This window comes from Glycine soja, chromosome 1, assembly GCF_004193775.1.
Source record: "Glycine soja cultivar W05 chromosome 1, ASM419377v2, whole genome shotgun sequence".
Lineage (NCBI taxonomy): Eukaryota > Viridiplantae > Streptophyta > Magnoliopsida > Fabales > Fabaceae > Glycine > Glycine soja.
This window is the reverse complement of record NC_041002.1, coordinates 1,019,386-1,035,113: the sequence shown is the minus strand read 5'-3', so window position 1 is coordinate 1,035,113 and position 15,728 is coordinate 1,019,386. Positions and strand designations below refer to the sequence as shown.

General features: G+C 32.9%; 2 protein-coding genes across 2 annotated transcripts; both read left to right on the top strand.

Moving 5' to 3' along the window:
* The first annotated feature begins 1,769 nt into the window (after window positions 1–1,769).
* On the top strand, window positions 1,770–7,414 carry LOC114407935 (secretory carrier-associated membrane protein 4-like). Its single transcript, XM_028371157.1, has 12 exons — window positions 1,770–1,963; window positions 3,061–3,174; window positions 3,265–3,327; window positions 3,497–3,530; window positions 3,644–3,766; window positions 4,571–4,633; window positions 4,723–4,816; window positions 5,093–5,138; window positions 5,225–5,292; window positions 5,952–6,000; window positions 6,855–6,920; window positions 7,093–7,414. Exons 1-12 carry the CDS (start codon window positions 1,907–1,909, stop codon window positions 7,123–7,125), a joined length of 810 nt encoding a protein of 269 aa, XP_028226958.1. The 5' UTR covers window positions 1,770–1,906; the 3' UTR covers window positions 7,126–7,414.
* A 3,760-nt stretch (window positions 7,415–11,174) lies between these two features.
* Window positions 11,175–15,563, top strand: LOC114407919 (phosphoribulokinase, chloroplastic). The gene is made up of 5 exons (XM_028371156.1): window positions 11,175–11,981; window positions 13,657–13,741; window positions 13,836–13,920; window positions 14,204–14,448; window positions 15,034–15,563. Exons 1-5 carry the CDS (start codon window positions 11,422–11,424, stop codon window positions 15,280–15,282), a joined length of 1,224 nt encoding a protein of 407 aa, XP_028226957.1. The 5' UTR covers window positions 11,175–11,421; the 3' UTR covers window positions 15,283–15,563.
* The last annotated feature ends 165 nt before the right edge of the window (window positions 15,564–15,728 follow it).

Below are 15,728 nucleotides of genomic sequence, written 5' to 3'. Positions count from 1 at the left end.
ATATGTTAAATTATAGATAATGAATATGTTCAAGTACTAGTGAAAATAAAAATGAGAGAAGAAAGAAAATCACGTTTTTTTGGGTAAATGATTGAAATTTGATGTAAGATAGATGACTTAAGCCAATATGACTTTTAAAGTAAGATAGATGACTTCTTAAAAATATTTGGTATTAAAATTAATCAAATTAAAGTAAATGAATCTTATCATCATCGACACATGATTGAACAAATGCGTCACTTATTTGGATTTGCTTGCATATAGGTAAGAGCAACTTCAACGGAGTTGCTCCTTCTGACTTGTATAGTAAAAGCATTTCAAGGTGAAATTGTGACCCATTGGAGAGCATTATAATGGGATTCACATAAATTGAAAGTTGCTAGTTGCAACACTGGGTGCTCTTCGTGCAAAGTGGGCTAGACCATAGCCAAAATAAAGTAGTAAGATGACCTTAAAAAACGTGAGAAAATAACCATTGTTGTTCTTCAATGATATATATTACTCAAACCAGCAACTACTCAAATTTTTGTCATTCTAAGAATAAAATTTGTTAACAGTAACAATACTTTTATATAAAAAAGCATCTATAAACTTATTCAACCATTATACAACAATTTTGTCTTAGCGGTCGTTATTTTTTAATGTTATACAATGTTTAAGTTCGTGGGATATAAATTAATTTTTAATTTTAATTTTTTTTAATTAAGATGTATTGTATATTTATTTACTATTTAACAATTGGCATTTAAATATATTAATTTAAATTTATCATGAATAATAAAATATAAAGAGTTCAGATATATTGTGGGTTCATTAAAGAAATTTTAGTGATTTTTTTGGTTGGAGTGAAAAGTTGATTAAATTGTTTAAAGTAAGAAATTTGGTACCATGTGAGAGAAACTTGAATAAATTTGTTGGTTAGAAAAAATTGATATTTGGATGATTATAAAACAGAGAAAGACTTTGGCTTGACTTTGATGACTTACTATATGTTTGAAAAATTAGTGAAGACGTGATAAACAATGCCCAATGAGAAATAACTACAATTAGCTTCTACGTATTTTATTGTTTTCATAGAAAAACTTCTATGCATTTTACTGTTTGGGCGTGGAAAAAGAATACAGGAACTGCATTTCAAAATTCATTCCAAACATGCATTTATCTTTTAGTTTATTTTATTTTGTTAAAATTGAACAAAGTGGAGAGTGGTCATGAAAGAGATATGTATGAATGTATGTAAGTTTTATAATTGGTAAGAAATAGAAACAAACAAAAAGTTGTTTAACATGATGCATACAAAGTTGTTTTATTTCTCAAAACAAAAGAATTCAGTAAACATATGATGTAAATTTCAAATTTCAAGGATTCAAATTTCAAATTTGTTAATTCCCTTTTGTCCTTTTTAATCTAGACAAACTTGGTTATGAGTTTGTGAGTTACCTGTCCCTTACGAAGTCGGTTGCGCCCAATTTTTCAAAAAATAATAAAAGAAAGTGATAATGTTGGTACAAGGTCACCGCAAGCACGAGGTGCAATCCAGTGAAACAGCCTCCACCCGTTCTCCTACTCCATAGCTCAGTAACCCAATCATCATTCGCCACGTCATAAACCCGCATGCGAGAGTCACGTGAATTCTGTTACGGTTCCCACTTCGCACACCGCACTGAAAGCTGCAGTGTACCGACGCAAGGGCACGAACCGTAAATCCGAAGCAAGGATAGGGCAAAGAGTAAAAATTCAATTTCAGTTACCTTTTTTCTCCCAATTCCAAAACTATATCCCGCGTTGCGAACAAGCCAGGTAGCTAGAAAAAGCGATAAAAGTGCGGTCTCTCACCGCACGCACTAGCACTGTCTCTCACTGAAACTTGTTCGCACATTTTCACGGATCTAACTAAGTTATCGCCATGAATCGCCACCACGATCCCAATCCCTTCGAAGAAGAAGAAGTCAATCCTTTTTCGGTAATTTAATAATCTCCTTTACTCACTTTCCGTAGCTATATTTGCTTGTTTCTAAGATTTCTCACTCAGATCCAACCAACCTAGTTTCCGCCCTGAATTTTCGTTCCACCGTGTTAGTATAAATATGGAACTGATTAGGTGACTCGTCGTTTGATCTAGATCTGTGGTTGATTTGCGTCGTTATGTCTTCGTTTTGTTTTCTTGCTTGGCGGCAAACGCAGTTTATTGAGAAAGAGTGTGTGCTGAATCATAGTGTTTGTGCTGAATCGGCACCGACATGAGAATTCGGTGCTGAACTTAGTGTGGATGTTTGTGAAGGACTTGGATCTAGAAAATATGTAGGTCTGCGGCTTCGGTTACGGTGTTTTCTGAGCTACTCAATTGAGTGGATTCGCGTATTGGAAAATGTGCGATGCATGAAATGGTTATTCGATACTTAGTGGTTGGGACACCATAATTGGAAAAAGGTGAGTTAATTGGAATTAGTCAAGGAGGGTGGTTTGTAATGATTGATGCCGTATAGTTCTTTTTTGTTCGCTCAGTTGTGTGTATGTACAACTGAGCAGCATAAGTTTACGTGTGTGCTTGTCTGTACTTAGGACAAGCGCAGTCTAGAAGAAGTGTTGGGTTTGCTGAAGGCAAATGATGAATTCTAGTTAAGTAGAACTTGCCAATGCTTCTGCTGCTGCTGGCTGCGCTAAACGTGTCCTCTAAAAGTGTGGTTGTTTGACAGATTTGGTAGTTCTTCGTTTCATTGAGTTTGCAGAGTGCTCTTTGTGTGATTTTGTCAATTGCTACATCGCCTGTAATGTTTATCATTTACAACAGAATGTAACCGATTGATTGATTTGAGCTCTAGTTCAGAGTTAATTTAGCTTCATGTGTATTAACAAGAGATATTTAACTTATTAAAACCTTGTAAACTCTGAGGAACTAACTTTAATGTCTAATTATAGAACACACTTATTGAAATAAAGTAGCCATTATAATTGTCATCTCTAGTGCAAATTGCTAGTTTTGAAAGCCTTGGCATTTGATGCTTTATTGTTTAATTTAAGTCATGGTGTGGTTTTTTTTCATTCTATTTGTTCTTCCAGAATGGCACTACTGCTCCTGCATCAAAGTCACGTATTCCACCATTAGCATCTGAGTCACTGGGCTTTGGTCAAAGGCATGATGCTACAGTTGATATTCCTTTGGATACTACAAATGTAATGTCATCGCTAATTCAGGGACTTCCTCTTAAGACTGTAAGATTCGTTTTGGAGTGGCTGATTTTATTCTCCATGATATTTATATAGGACTCCAAGAAAAAAGGTCAAGAGCTAGCAGCTTGGGAAGCAGATTTAAAACGGAGAGAGAAGGTTGATTTTACAATTTAAGCATTCTTTTTGTTGATTTTATTGTCATCGTCAACTGTGATATACCTATATTCTCTTAACTGCCTGAATGTATAAGTTCTTGCTTCTGCCACCGGTGATTGTATCCTTCGCTTTTTGTTGATTTTGTGACTCTTTTAAAAATCATATGTAGGAAATAAAAAGAAGAGAAGAGGCTGTTTCTAGAGGTGAATGATGAGATCACACCATGCTACTTCAATTAAGTGTTTTTCATTGAATCTCTATATTTTTCCCGAGTCAATAACATTTTTCTTGTTTAAAAAATAAATATGCTTATCAGCTGGTGTTCCTGTTGATGATAAGAATTGGCCTCCATTTTTCCCAATCATTCACCATGATATTGCCAATGAGATACCAGTTCATGCTCAGAGGCTTCAATATTTGGCCTTTGCAAGTTGGTTAGGTATGATTGCTTAAATACTATTGTTATTACTTGGTTGGTTGATTACTTGATTGTTATTAAAAATTTAATTTATTATTATGTGTCTTAGTTTAGTTAGTATTCAGTAACTGCTTTAGTTCTGCCAAAACAAAGGGTATAATATATGTGATTGTCATAATCATAATTTTAGGCAATGTTTGGATATCTAATGATGGATGGCATAGAATGGGATAGGATAGAATGTAATAAAATACAAGGTAAGAACTTGAGATTATACTTGGGATCTGGAAGGGGTCACAAGATTGTAAATCTTAGAATCATAACATGGGTCTCAGCTCTTAAGATCCAACAAAACTTATAGAACTCGTATATATGCATATAAAATTGCATAAACAATTAAAAAAACTCTTAAATCACACGCTAAATACTTAATAAAACTTAATTTTATAACCATAAGAAGGAAAGCTAGTCAACCAAGTCATAGTAAGTAATAAGTGATAAAACAAAACCAACTTAAGCTAGTAGGCAGTAACCCAGTACATAATACCAACTTAAGAGTGTGTTTTGTTGATATTTTTAAAAAAAATTCTTTTGGTGTAGCTATCCAGTTTCTACATAACTTCTTTATTAAGTATATTAAAGATGTTTTCTTGTGGAAATTTGTTTCATAGGGTATCTAATCACATCCCTCTTTAACTTGATACACACACACACAAACACCCCCTATAGAGCTTCCTTTTTTTTATCTTTCATGTCATCTGCTCCATTATAAACTTGTATGTATCTAATTATTATATTTCCATTTATGGTGTGATATTTTTGCAGGAATTGTTCTTTGCCTAGGTTTTAATGTAGTTGCTGTGACTGTCTGTTGGATTAGAGGCGGCGGTGAGCTCATTCTTCTAAACTTGGAAATACTTCCAACTGTTTAGTTTACTGATTGATTTGGACCTTACTGTGAAGCTTACAATGTACAGGTGTTAAAATTTTTTTCCTTGCGGTTATATATGCTCTACTTGGTGTTCCCCTTTCATATGTTCTTTGGTACAGACCCCTCTATCGTGCTATGAGGTAAGCTATGTTTTTCCTCCTTATCTTGACAAGCATTTCAACACCACCTAAGCACAAAAGGATTTAGGTCTAGTATGGGGTCTCTTTTAGTTACAGGCAGGAGAGACATAAATTAGTGCTTGTTTGTGAAAGATTTATTTCCCAGGTTATAATTGCTTATTTTTAAATCTCAAGAAGCTGATAAGAGAAGTGATTATTTCTCTAAAATAATCTGAACTAAAATGCACAGCTGATTGTGCACAATGGTTTTTGCTCATGATTGTTTCTTATATGCAGGACGGACAGTGCACTGAAGTTTGGTTGGTTTTTCATGCTCTACTTGGTATGTTAATATGCTACGTTGTACTGGCTTAATACTACTGAACTAGTGTTATTAAATCTTCTGTTAATTACTTTGGCTTGATGCAGCTTCATATTGGATTTTGTATCTTTGCTGCAATTGCACCTCCCATTGTTTTTCATGGAAAATCATTAACGTAAGTTCTTCAAATTGTATTACAGTTTACTTGAATTTCATGAAGTTTTTGATCTTTTTATCTGGTTGGTATTGGGTGTGTAATTTTTTTTATTTTTATTCAAGTGTGGTTTAAAAGCCAAGTGACCTCAAGGAGGGAAATTTTAAAAACTTGTGTTCCAAGACTGCGCTGGTTTGTACTAGTGATAGGCTTTTTCTTTGTATAATGGGAGGAACTTTACCATAATTGGTTGTTTTGAAACCCAAAGTTCCTTTATCAGTTTATTTTGAAAAAAAGTTCTTTATAAGGCGCACATGAATGTAAGAGGATGATAGGATCCTTGTAAGTTTTTTTGAGCTTTGGATGATCACTTTTTTTATTTTATTATGTAGGCATATGCAAGCAATGAAACATTATAGTGTAATTATATGTTTATTGATATTTTGTTGTATCATTCAAATTGAAGTGGGGAGGAAAAACTGCTGTGGGTTTAAATTTTTTTAAAATTCTTCATAAATTTGTTAAATTTATCAAAAGGTAGTTCCGCAGTTGGATGACATTTTGTGCTGTTATCTTATGCCACCCTTTTGCTTAGTCGTATGTATCAGTAAATGTATTAAATAAGTATAATTATATATTTCTTTTTAGTTGCATTTCAATTAATTCATTTGAAATTGCAGGGGCATCCTTGCTGCAATTGATGTCTTCTCAGACCATGTATTGGTTGGGGTAAGTTGTATCCTATGTACGCATACCAATTATTTTCTTGTTAGGTGAAATTATTGGCTGTGTTTTAAAATAATCGTCATTTAATATTAATGAGTCATGAGCATTTTATTTTCTGAGGTTGCAACTGATATGGTAAGTTTTTTGTTTGTCAAATATATTCCACAGGATAGTTAGAAGCTTTTCTATTCATGCATTGCTCTTGAATATTGGCGTTTCACAAATGAGGTTCCTTTACTGAAGGAATATCTGCTTACCAAATTCTGATATTATGCATTTATATATTTATAATAATAATAATAATTTTAAAGTAAATATACATGATGGCTATTAATCTTCTCAAGCTGATTACCCCTTCCACCTATAAAAATTATGATCTTGTGTACAAATCAATGGCAATAAGCGTGTCATGGGGAGTTGGAGACCGTTGAAGTAAATGTTGATTTTGGTTGACTTTGCCCGAGAAACCAAAGAAAATGATAATCAAGGGACTAATTGTGAGGACCTTTCGTTATGGAAATAGAAAAGATGAAGTGATGTAAAATTTTTGGGAATTGGACTTTTATGGAAATAGATCGTGTGCTGCTCTGCTTCTATAAAGGCATGAGTGCTGTGGGCTTGCTGTTGTACTATGTTTTCAGTAAATTACAACAATCTGGATGCCCTGAACCATCAGAGGATAGGTGGAAAAACATTTGATCACATTTAGCAACTTGTTGAAGTTGCTGGACAAATGAAATTTCCTAACCCTTTGTTATTTTGAAATTTTAGTTTAAAGCACTAGGAAAATTCAAGTTTCATAACCTTTTCCCTGTTCTGACTTGTTTGGATCCATACAATGTTTTCTATTCATGCAGATATTCTATCTGATTGGATTTGGCATGTTTTGCTTGGAGGCTCTTCTAAGCTTTTGGGTGCTTCAGGTGAGGGACACATTTTCATTGATTTGCATTCTCATTTTTACATTACTTCTCAAACAGTAGCTTTTTTGTACATGCTTTTACTTCATCATCATCGACTTGCCCATAAATTATTTTATAATACGTGTTTAACTTTATTGCTTCATGATTGTTTCCTTTTCTTTTGTGTCTGCAGAAAATATACATGTATTTCCGGGGGCATAAGTGAGACTTTCTCCTCAGGATTTTGCTCCGGGCTTCTATAATGTCTGTCACTTCACAATGTGGCTCAGCATATTCTTTTTGTCTATCCTCATTTTTCTCTTACAATATCTGGGTGTGATATTGGTCGTGTTCTTTGTAGTTACCAGTGTTTAGTTTGTACTATACAGTATAATGAATTCTGTGAAGTTCAGTATCTCTACTTGTGTGTTTCCCTCCAGTGAAAAGAATATTTGCTTTCGATTAGCAGATATATAGTGAATTTCCAATGAACTATTATTTTATTGGTATTGCAACTGTGATGCGCCTCCAAAAAGCTTGTCCTCTAGACAAAAAACTAAATAAATACAAAAACTCTCATACATAAATACATTATGAATGACCCGGGATTATTTCTTTGTGAAGCGGTGTGATTACTGAAGTAAGCATAATCTCTTTTAAAATTCACATGACTAACTCGCTAAGCCGTGTCAAGTTTTATCAGTTTAAACACCCAAATAAAAATAATTTTCTCAACTCACATTATTATATCCAAGAACAAAATTAATTTTTTTTTACCTCAATTATTTCAAAATTAATTCTATAAAAATCTAAAATAGATGGACTTTTAAACTCATTCATGGAATCTTTCTTAAGTATTGATCGGTCGTCCGAAGGAGATATAAAATAGATAGACTTTTAAACTCAGATTTTTGGTTGGTGAATGTGTATGAGTTGGTCCTTCGCAGGGTTGAGTTGTCGTCCACCAAGCATTGGGTTAGTAGCATAAGTACTTAAGTGACTATTGTGAGTCGGTCCGTTGTAGAGTTAAGTCAATTGGACGTTTATAGTCCCACAAACTTTTAACCTGAAAGACATGGGTGCTTAAGTGCCAATGGTCATTTTTAGGACCTATCTTGATTGGATGGTTCAAAAAGAAATTATTTTGTTGACTCAAATTTACCTTTAAGATTTTTCCTTTTCCTTCAAACTTGGCTGTTGTTGGCACCTTGGATCGCAATTTGGGAGTTTGAGTTCCCGTACCTACGTAAATGCCTTAGTGCATGGAATGGGACAACCCCAATCCAAATATAGTGAAAACCAAACATGTTGTCGACTTAACAAGTACTAAACCCACTGGCTCTGGATCAAAACAACGACCTTCTTCATGTTCTATTTAAACATTTAACAATATTCTCCGCAGGATAGTGCAAATATAGTATTTGTGACTTATGCTACTCGAATGTTGTCTCATACCAAACTTTGCGTAGTATATCGAGGTACCATTTTTATAATAATTTCCACATTCGCGTATGGGAGATGAGGCAATATGCCCAAACCATTGTCCTTTGGTAGTAAACGCCAATGGTTTAGTTTACGTAGTTACAATTCAAAATGTTTTTAAATTTGAGAGGTGCTCTTAGAACTTCGATTCATTATAAACCTTGCATTTTAACCAATCCAAAAGTAAAAATGGAGCACTAACTCTTAAATTTTAATTTGGTGCCAGCACAACGGCCAAACAAGTCGCCTAAGTCTTTCTAAGTATATAATTATGTTGATTTTGAGTTAAGATAATTGACTTCGATCGGAATGTCGTAAGAGGAACGTGACATGCAAGTGTCGGCGTGTGTGTGCAAGTGACGAAAAATCTCCTTTTCAAGCTTTGAAAGTCAAAGGCATATTGGCTTGGTTGGAAAATTACCAGAATATAAACTAACCGGTTGAATTGAACTGAAACAACTTTGTAAACCCTTTGCTGAAGAAGAAGAAGAATCGACTTAACGAGCATACATAATATATTCCAACTATGGTGGAACATCAAATTCTTATAAATAGTTCCAGAATAATTAAATAACCTAACAGTAACAGTAAAGTTAATTATTCTATATGGCTAATTGACCGGGGTCTGGTAGACAGGAGTTTTAGTACCTAATAATTATGTTTGGGTTATGATATGAAAATAATGTAAAAAAGTATATAAAGAGAGTACAGAAAAAGAGAACTAATTTAAAGAGAGTGTCTTATTTTATTCACATAAATGATGGGATCTACACAAGAAATTAAAATTAAAGAAAATCACGATAAAATGAAAATGGAAAAAATATGATTTTATAATCATTTTTTTTAAGATCACATATGTTTATTAAATGAAACTAATCACGTCATATCTAATTAGGAGAACTCAAATCCAATTTGATAAATGTTGAACAACTGCAAAATACTACTATTGGAAACAAATAACCGAAACTAATTAATCACGTCATATAAAAGTAGGGGACAAAAATCATAAATTTGGAAAATTAAGAGGCTAAAATTGTAATTTAGCCAAATAAATTCTTTCTTCTTGAATAGTGTTTATTTATAAAATAAATTATTAAAAAAATATTTTTTTAATAATTGCAAGTTTATATTTTGTTGAAACAAAATATTACTATTAAATTAATCTGCCTATTTTTTATGTGATAATCGTTCGACACTTTTGTAGATTAATGGTCATTTTTCTAATGAGGGTCAATCACAGGAAAAAAAAAGCATGAATTCAATAACTTAATCCACATAATCAAGAAAAAGATTCAAAAGAGAAATTAATTATAAAAGGTTCAAATCAAGGTTCATCTTAATTAACCTAACACTAAGGGAGGGAGTGTTTGTTTCACAAACTAAATTATATTCCTGAGAATGATATTTTCTTAAATACTATTGCTGGCAATATTATTCTAGTAAAAGATGCTTGGTAACTACTTACCATTTTTTGGAGTATTTTTAAATTTATTTTAATTAAAAATAAAAGTATAATAAAGAGAGAGTGAGAAGTAAATTTAGATAATAATTCCCATTCCCATCCTAATATAAGATTTATATACAGGAGAATAGAAAGAGAAAAAATCACGTGTAATATAAATTCTTGTAAATAGGTCATGCATGAAAACAACTTTTTATAACTTGTATCAAACATAAGAACATTACATTCTCAAACTCGTTCTTGGAAATAAATTTGTACGACCTGAAACAAACACACTATAGGGAGCTTAGAAACTAATAGATTCGATGGGAACAAACAAAAAGAAGAAATAGATAGAGAAAGAGCTATAAATCTTCAAGAAATGTGCTCGAGTTCTCCAAAATTAAATACAACGTTTTTTTTCTGTATAATTCAAATAAAAGAATGTATGATTCTGAACAAGTTTTCATTTTAACATAATTAAAAATTAGAATTACAATGCTAATCCTTCGATCTAGTTCCTTAAATTATTTAATTCTATCATTTTATTTTTAATGAATGAAGTGATTGGTAATAACCCTATTTTTTCAAGTTACCTTTTATGTGCAACTGTGTGTGGAGATGGAGACCGTGGCCACGAGATCCCTTTAGCAGAAGCCTGAGAAGCCTACATATTAGTGATATTATTACATTCACTGTAAGCAGTATTTGACCATGTGGTTGTTCTTACTTGGCAATCAAATTAAATTTCACGTTCGTGGTTATTATGAGGCATATGCTTTTATACCTCACGACCTAACCCTCCACATCTTGTAGTGAGAGTGTTGAAAGGAAGAAACACATGTGGTCCTTGATCAAACATGGTCTATTATAAGTTCAAATAGCAAGAGTTCACATAATTTACACATACGTATTGATCTAAAATAAGAAAGCAAAAAAGGGACATTTACACACACACACATAACAAGGACTAGTAGAGTCCAAGAGACTATAAGATAGAATTGGATGGCATACACTCCCTTTGAAATCTACTTCACTCCACACCCCTAATCCCTCATCTTCAAAGAGCCACCAGATTCATGCCACGTGGCATGTCAAATATCCATGCCGCACTAACCACTCAGCTCAAGCTAGGCTTCCATGTTGGTTTTATATATCATGTATGCCATAACCTCATCAAATTCTCCCATTTTTTTAATAACTCAAATAATAATCCTAAAAATATCTGGTGATGCTTTTGTCCTTCAATATAATTTTCTTAAAGAGAAAAATACAGTGAAAAGACAAGTATACCCTTTTTGTTGCTGATTGATCTTGATATAACACTGCTATTATATCATTAAAATTACCTAAAAACTTGTCCAAAACAAGGGGTAGTCACAGAAACACATAAACAAGAAGACACCCACCAATATTTTGTTTTCTCTTTTCTTTTCCTGCTTATAACTGCCTTTTGTTTTGGTTTTAATTCCACCTCATATTTTATGTGTTCCAAACTTCTTCTTGGAATGTCCCTTCCTTAATACCCCTCAAAGAAAAGCCACCTTAACATCTCTTCTCTGAAAATTCTCTTTAGAGAGATAGAGAGAGGAAGAAAGAATGGCAGCTTGCACTGTCTACTCAACACAATCTCTGAGCACAAATTGCTCCATCTCAACCCCATCAAAGACGCAACTCAGTTTCTTCCACCAAAAGCAGGTAGTTTTCTGGAGGAACAGCAAGAAGGGCAGCAGCAGCAGCAGAAGAAGCTATGTGATAACATGTGCAGCAGGTGACTCACAGACAGTGGTGATTGGCCTGGCTGCAGACTCAGGGTGTGGGAAGAGCACCTTCATGAGGAGGCTGACCAGTGTGTTTGGAGGAGCAGCAGAGCCACCAAAGGGTGGCAACCCTGACTCCAACACTCTCATCAGTGACACCACCACTGTCATATGCTTGGATGATTACCACTCTTTGGACAGAACTGGAAGAAAGGAGAAGGGTGTCACTGCCCTTGACCCTAGAGCCAATGATTTTGATCTCATGTATGAACAAGTTAAAGCTCTTAAGGATGGAATTGCTGTTGAAAAACCAATCTACAACCATGTCACTGGTCTCTTGGATCCCCCTGAGCTCATTAAACCCCCCAAAATCTTAGTCATTGAAGGTTTGCACCCAATGTAAGTATCGTGTTTCACTAAACTAATAATGTTTCTTGTTATGTTTATTTTTTTTAAGGAAACATTTAACAATTCAAGTTTTTATTTTTATTTTTTTATATATGTTAGTGTCAAATTGATTGGCTAATTGTATTGCCTAGTGAATCTTCGGAAGTGGGAGGTGGGGATGATGCTACGGTTGTTTGAAATTCTCTAACTTTTCTTTTATCATTCAAAGGGGTTGTGAAGTGTGGAATTAAATGTGACACGGGTCGTTAAGCTGATACCTTATCCTTTTTTTTCTTCTTGATAAATAGATAATTCCTTATCTATCTTTGTTTGATTGTATGGCTGAGGAATTTGCTAGTGATTTTCCAACCTTCCCACGTATGGTGTGGGGCCAACATGGATTCACTGTCACTCTTTTCTTTTGATACTACTCACTGTTACTCTAGTAACGCAGATATGTTTATGATTCAATTCATCGGGGCATAAAATCTTCTTGACTTCGATACTTTCATAGTTCTGAATTAGACTTGTAAAATATTTAGATGGATTTTGACTTATACTCAATTTTCCTTACTTTCCCCCCTTTTTTCATCACATGGAATATAACATTTTTCACTTTCTCTCTTTTTTACCCATATCACACTCATAGGGAGTGTAAAATAAAAACGATCGTATTTGAATTTTACATCAAAGGGGAAATAAAATTATCGAGTAGTTAAACTTTTATGTCTAAACTGAATAAATGACAATTACATACTGATCAATCCGGTAATATGGCCAAGTTTCTTAATCTTAATTTTGTAAAATGTTTCTCTCTTTTTCTCTTTTCATCTTTCATATTGACTTGCACGTGATTCGTAGTAGACTAGTAGTATACGTGTAACTTCTTTCCAAGTCATATAATATTTTATTATCATACTATTATTTATTTATTTCATAACATTAATTATCTTACTACGCATTTCTGTCTATTCTTCTTATTTAACCTTTAGTTGTGCAAAGTGCTATAAAAATTATATAAATGTAATCTCTCTATCTCTCTCTGATTTTGGTACGTGCGCTTATCATGTTTAATTGGTTACTAGTTACTACCCAATACAAATATATATAGTCTTCAAGAATCATTCTGGTGCCCAATTCTGAATATTCCACTCATCTTTTAAGTTTTTTTATTATATGAAAATCAAATAAAATGTCAATATATTTACAATAACTTATGCAACTTATTGAACTAATTCAACTAGATGTATACTCATCTTTTAAATTAATATTAACATAATATTCAGTAAAAAAAAAATCAAATTGATTAAAACGATGTAAGTTCTAGCAAAATATTACCGGAAAAAAAATCTTAAAGAGTTTAATTTATGCATACATATAATAAGAATCCATTTTATCATCACATCATCTTAATTACCCTTTTTTTTCACATCATCTCATCCATTAAATATGTGTAAAAATGTTTTATACCGATAATACATGTCAATTAAACTAACAATCCATGTGACACTTAAGTGCATATTTGATAACACTTAAATTTAGAAAGATAATTACTTATTTTATAAAATTTTCTTAAAAAATTAGTAATTATTTCTTTACAACAAACTTGAACCAAAACACCCACGTCTTGCTTCTTATATCAGCTTAATAACTTGATTGTGAGTTTGAGACTCTTCCTTGCATGCAGGTTTGATTCCCGTGTCAGAGATCTCTTGGACTTTAGCATCTACCTAGACATTAGCAATGAGGTCAAATTCGCTTGGAAAATTCAGGTAAATAAACAGAATATATATAATTGATAATTCAATACTTTCCTATCTTTTCCATTACTATGAACTAACGATTATTATTTTACAAATATTTTAGAGAGACATGGCAGAGCGTGGACACAGTCTTGAAAGCATCAAGGCTAGCATTGAAGCAAGGAAGCCTGATTTTGAAGCATATATTGGTAATCAATTATGATTCCCACTTTAGAGATATAAAAACCCATCTCCAATTAGTATAATCAATAATGTCTTTCAATTTGAACTTCTTTTTTTCATACTCAATAATTGTGTGTCAGTGACTATGTTGGTTAAAAAGAACTAAAACAAATATTTATAAATTTTTTTATAAGAAAGCATAAAAAAAATTATTCATTTCAATATATTTTTTTTAAATTAATGTCCTAAACATACTAGTAAGTATTTGCCTAACTATAAGAAGTTAACCTCTACTTTTGTTGTTCACAGATCCACAAAAGCAATACGCAGATGCAGTGATAGAAGTGTTGCCAACGCAACTCATTCCAGATGACAACGAGGGTAAGATTTTGAGAGTGAGATTGATACAGAAAGAGGGGGTTAAGTACTTTAGCCCGGTTTACTTGTTTGATGATGGCTCTACCATTTCATGGATACCATGTGGAAGAAAGCTTACATGCTCCTACCCTGGCATCAAATTCTTCTATGGACCTGAGACTTACTACGGAAATGAGGTACCAACTAAGTCCATTCCTACCCTCAATATATCTCACATTTTTAAACGTTTTTGGTACAAATTCAGAAAAAAGCTTATATACAATTTCTTAGAAGCTTTTGGTGTTATTTTCAATTAAAATTAAAGTTTTTACCTTGATAATCTGCGTAATAAATGATTACATTAAATGTTAACAAGGTTTCAAAAATAAAACTCCAATTCTGATTGGAGAACAAGACCAAAAGTATCTAAAGAATTGGGTATAAGTTGTAAAAAAATGACTTCTAAGCCAGTTTAATTATCAATATACCATAAGATTGTAAGATTGTAAAATTTATCATAATTGAATGCCTTGTTAACTTCACAATTTGAACAAAGTCCACTAGATACTATTAACTAATGGAATTGAAATAGAATATTTCGTGTTTAAAATAAAGAACAGTATATAGTTTTCAAGATCAAGCAAGCTAGTTCAATACAAGCTTTTCCACACACTATTTGAGATGTTCTTGCATGCATGAATAGGCATTCATATATTGGTTCAGAATCATTTAACTTTGTGTCTATTTTCATTGGTTTTGTTTTGAATTGTGCGATGAAATAGGTGTCAGTTGTAGAAATGGATGGACAATTTGACAGACTAGATGAACTAATATACGTTGAGAGCCACCTAAGCAACCTCTCTACAAAGTTCTATGGAGAGGTTACTCAACAGATGTTGAAGCATGCTGATTTTCCCGGCAGCAACAATGGAACAGGTCTCTTCCAAACCATAGTTGGTTTGAAGATAAGAGATCTATATGAGCAGCTAATAGCCAGCAAGGCTGAGACTCCAGTAGCTGCAAAAGCTTAGGAATTGAACCTGCCATAATATATATACATATATCGATCGAACAACGCAGCCAAATTGAGTTCTCTCATCATCAAAATCATCATTTTCTTTCTTCTTTCATGTTTTCCACAATTCCACTCTATTTCATGTTATTTTGTCAATTGTTATTAGGCTGTTCTGCATGATAATTAATGAAAAAAACACTATGTATGTATGTACTTATCCGAGAAGAAAAAGCGAGGCTGAGATTCAGTTATGTTGATACAAGATTGAGACAATAATTGGCTTCTCTTTCTCTAGCTGGCGTTATCCATACTCGCATAACATATTTTATTATCATTTTTTTGTGTGTAGTTTATAAATTAATCAAAGGGGATGATCTAATTTTCTATTTATAGGTTAACTATTCCCTTTCCACTGACCCGAAAGAATGACTTATAACAGGAAAAAAAATGTCCCCTCTATCA

Bases quoted from the DNA above. Each gene is read 5' to 3' on its own strand.
- LOC114407935 (XM_028371157.1), top strand. From the start codon at position 1,907: ATGAATCGCCACCACGATCCCAATCCCTTCGAAGAAGAAGAAGTCAAT. The intron at 3,767-4,570 runs GTATGATTGCTT...ATATTTTTGCAG, and splicing joins GGCCTTTGCAAGTTGGTTAG to GAATTGTTCTTTGCCTAGGT. The intron at 6,001-6,854 runs GTAAGTTGTATC...CTATTCATGCAG, and splicing joins CAGACCATGTATTGGTTGGG to ATATTCTATCTGATTGGATT.
- LOC114407919 (XM_028371156.1), top strand. From the start codon at position 11,422: ATGGCAGCTTGCACTGTCTACTCAACACAATCTCTGAGCACAAATTGC. The intron at 11,982-13,656 runs GTAAGTATCGTG...CCTTGCATGCAG, and splicing joins ATTGAAGGTTTGCACCCAAT to GTTTGATTCCCGTGTCAGAG. The intron at 13,742-13,835 runs GTAAATAAACAG...CAAATATTTTAG, and splicing joins AATTCGCTTGGAAAATTCAG to AGAGACATGGCAGAGCGTGG.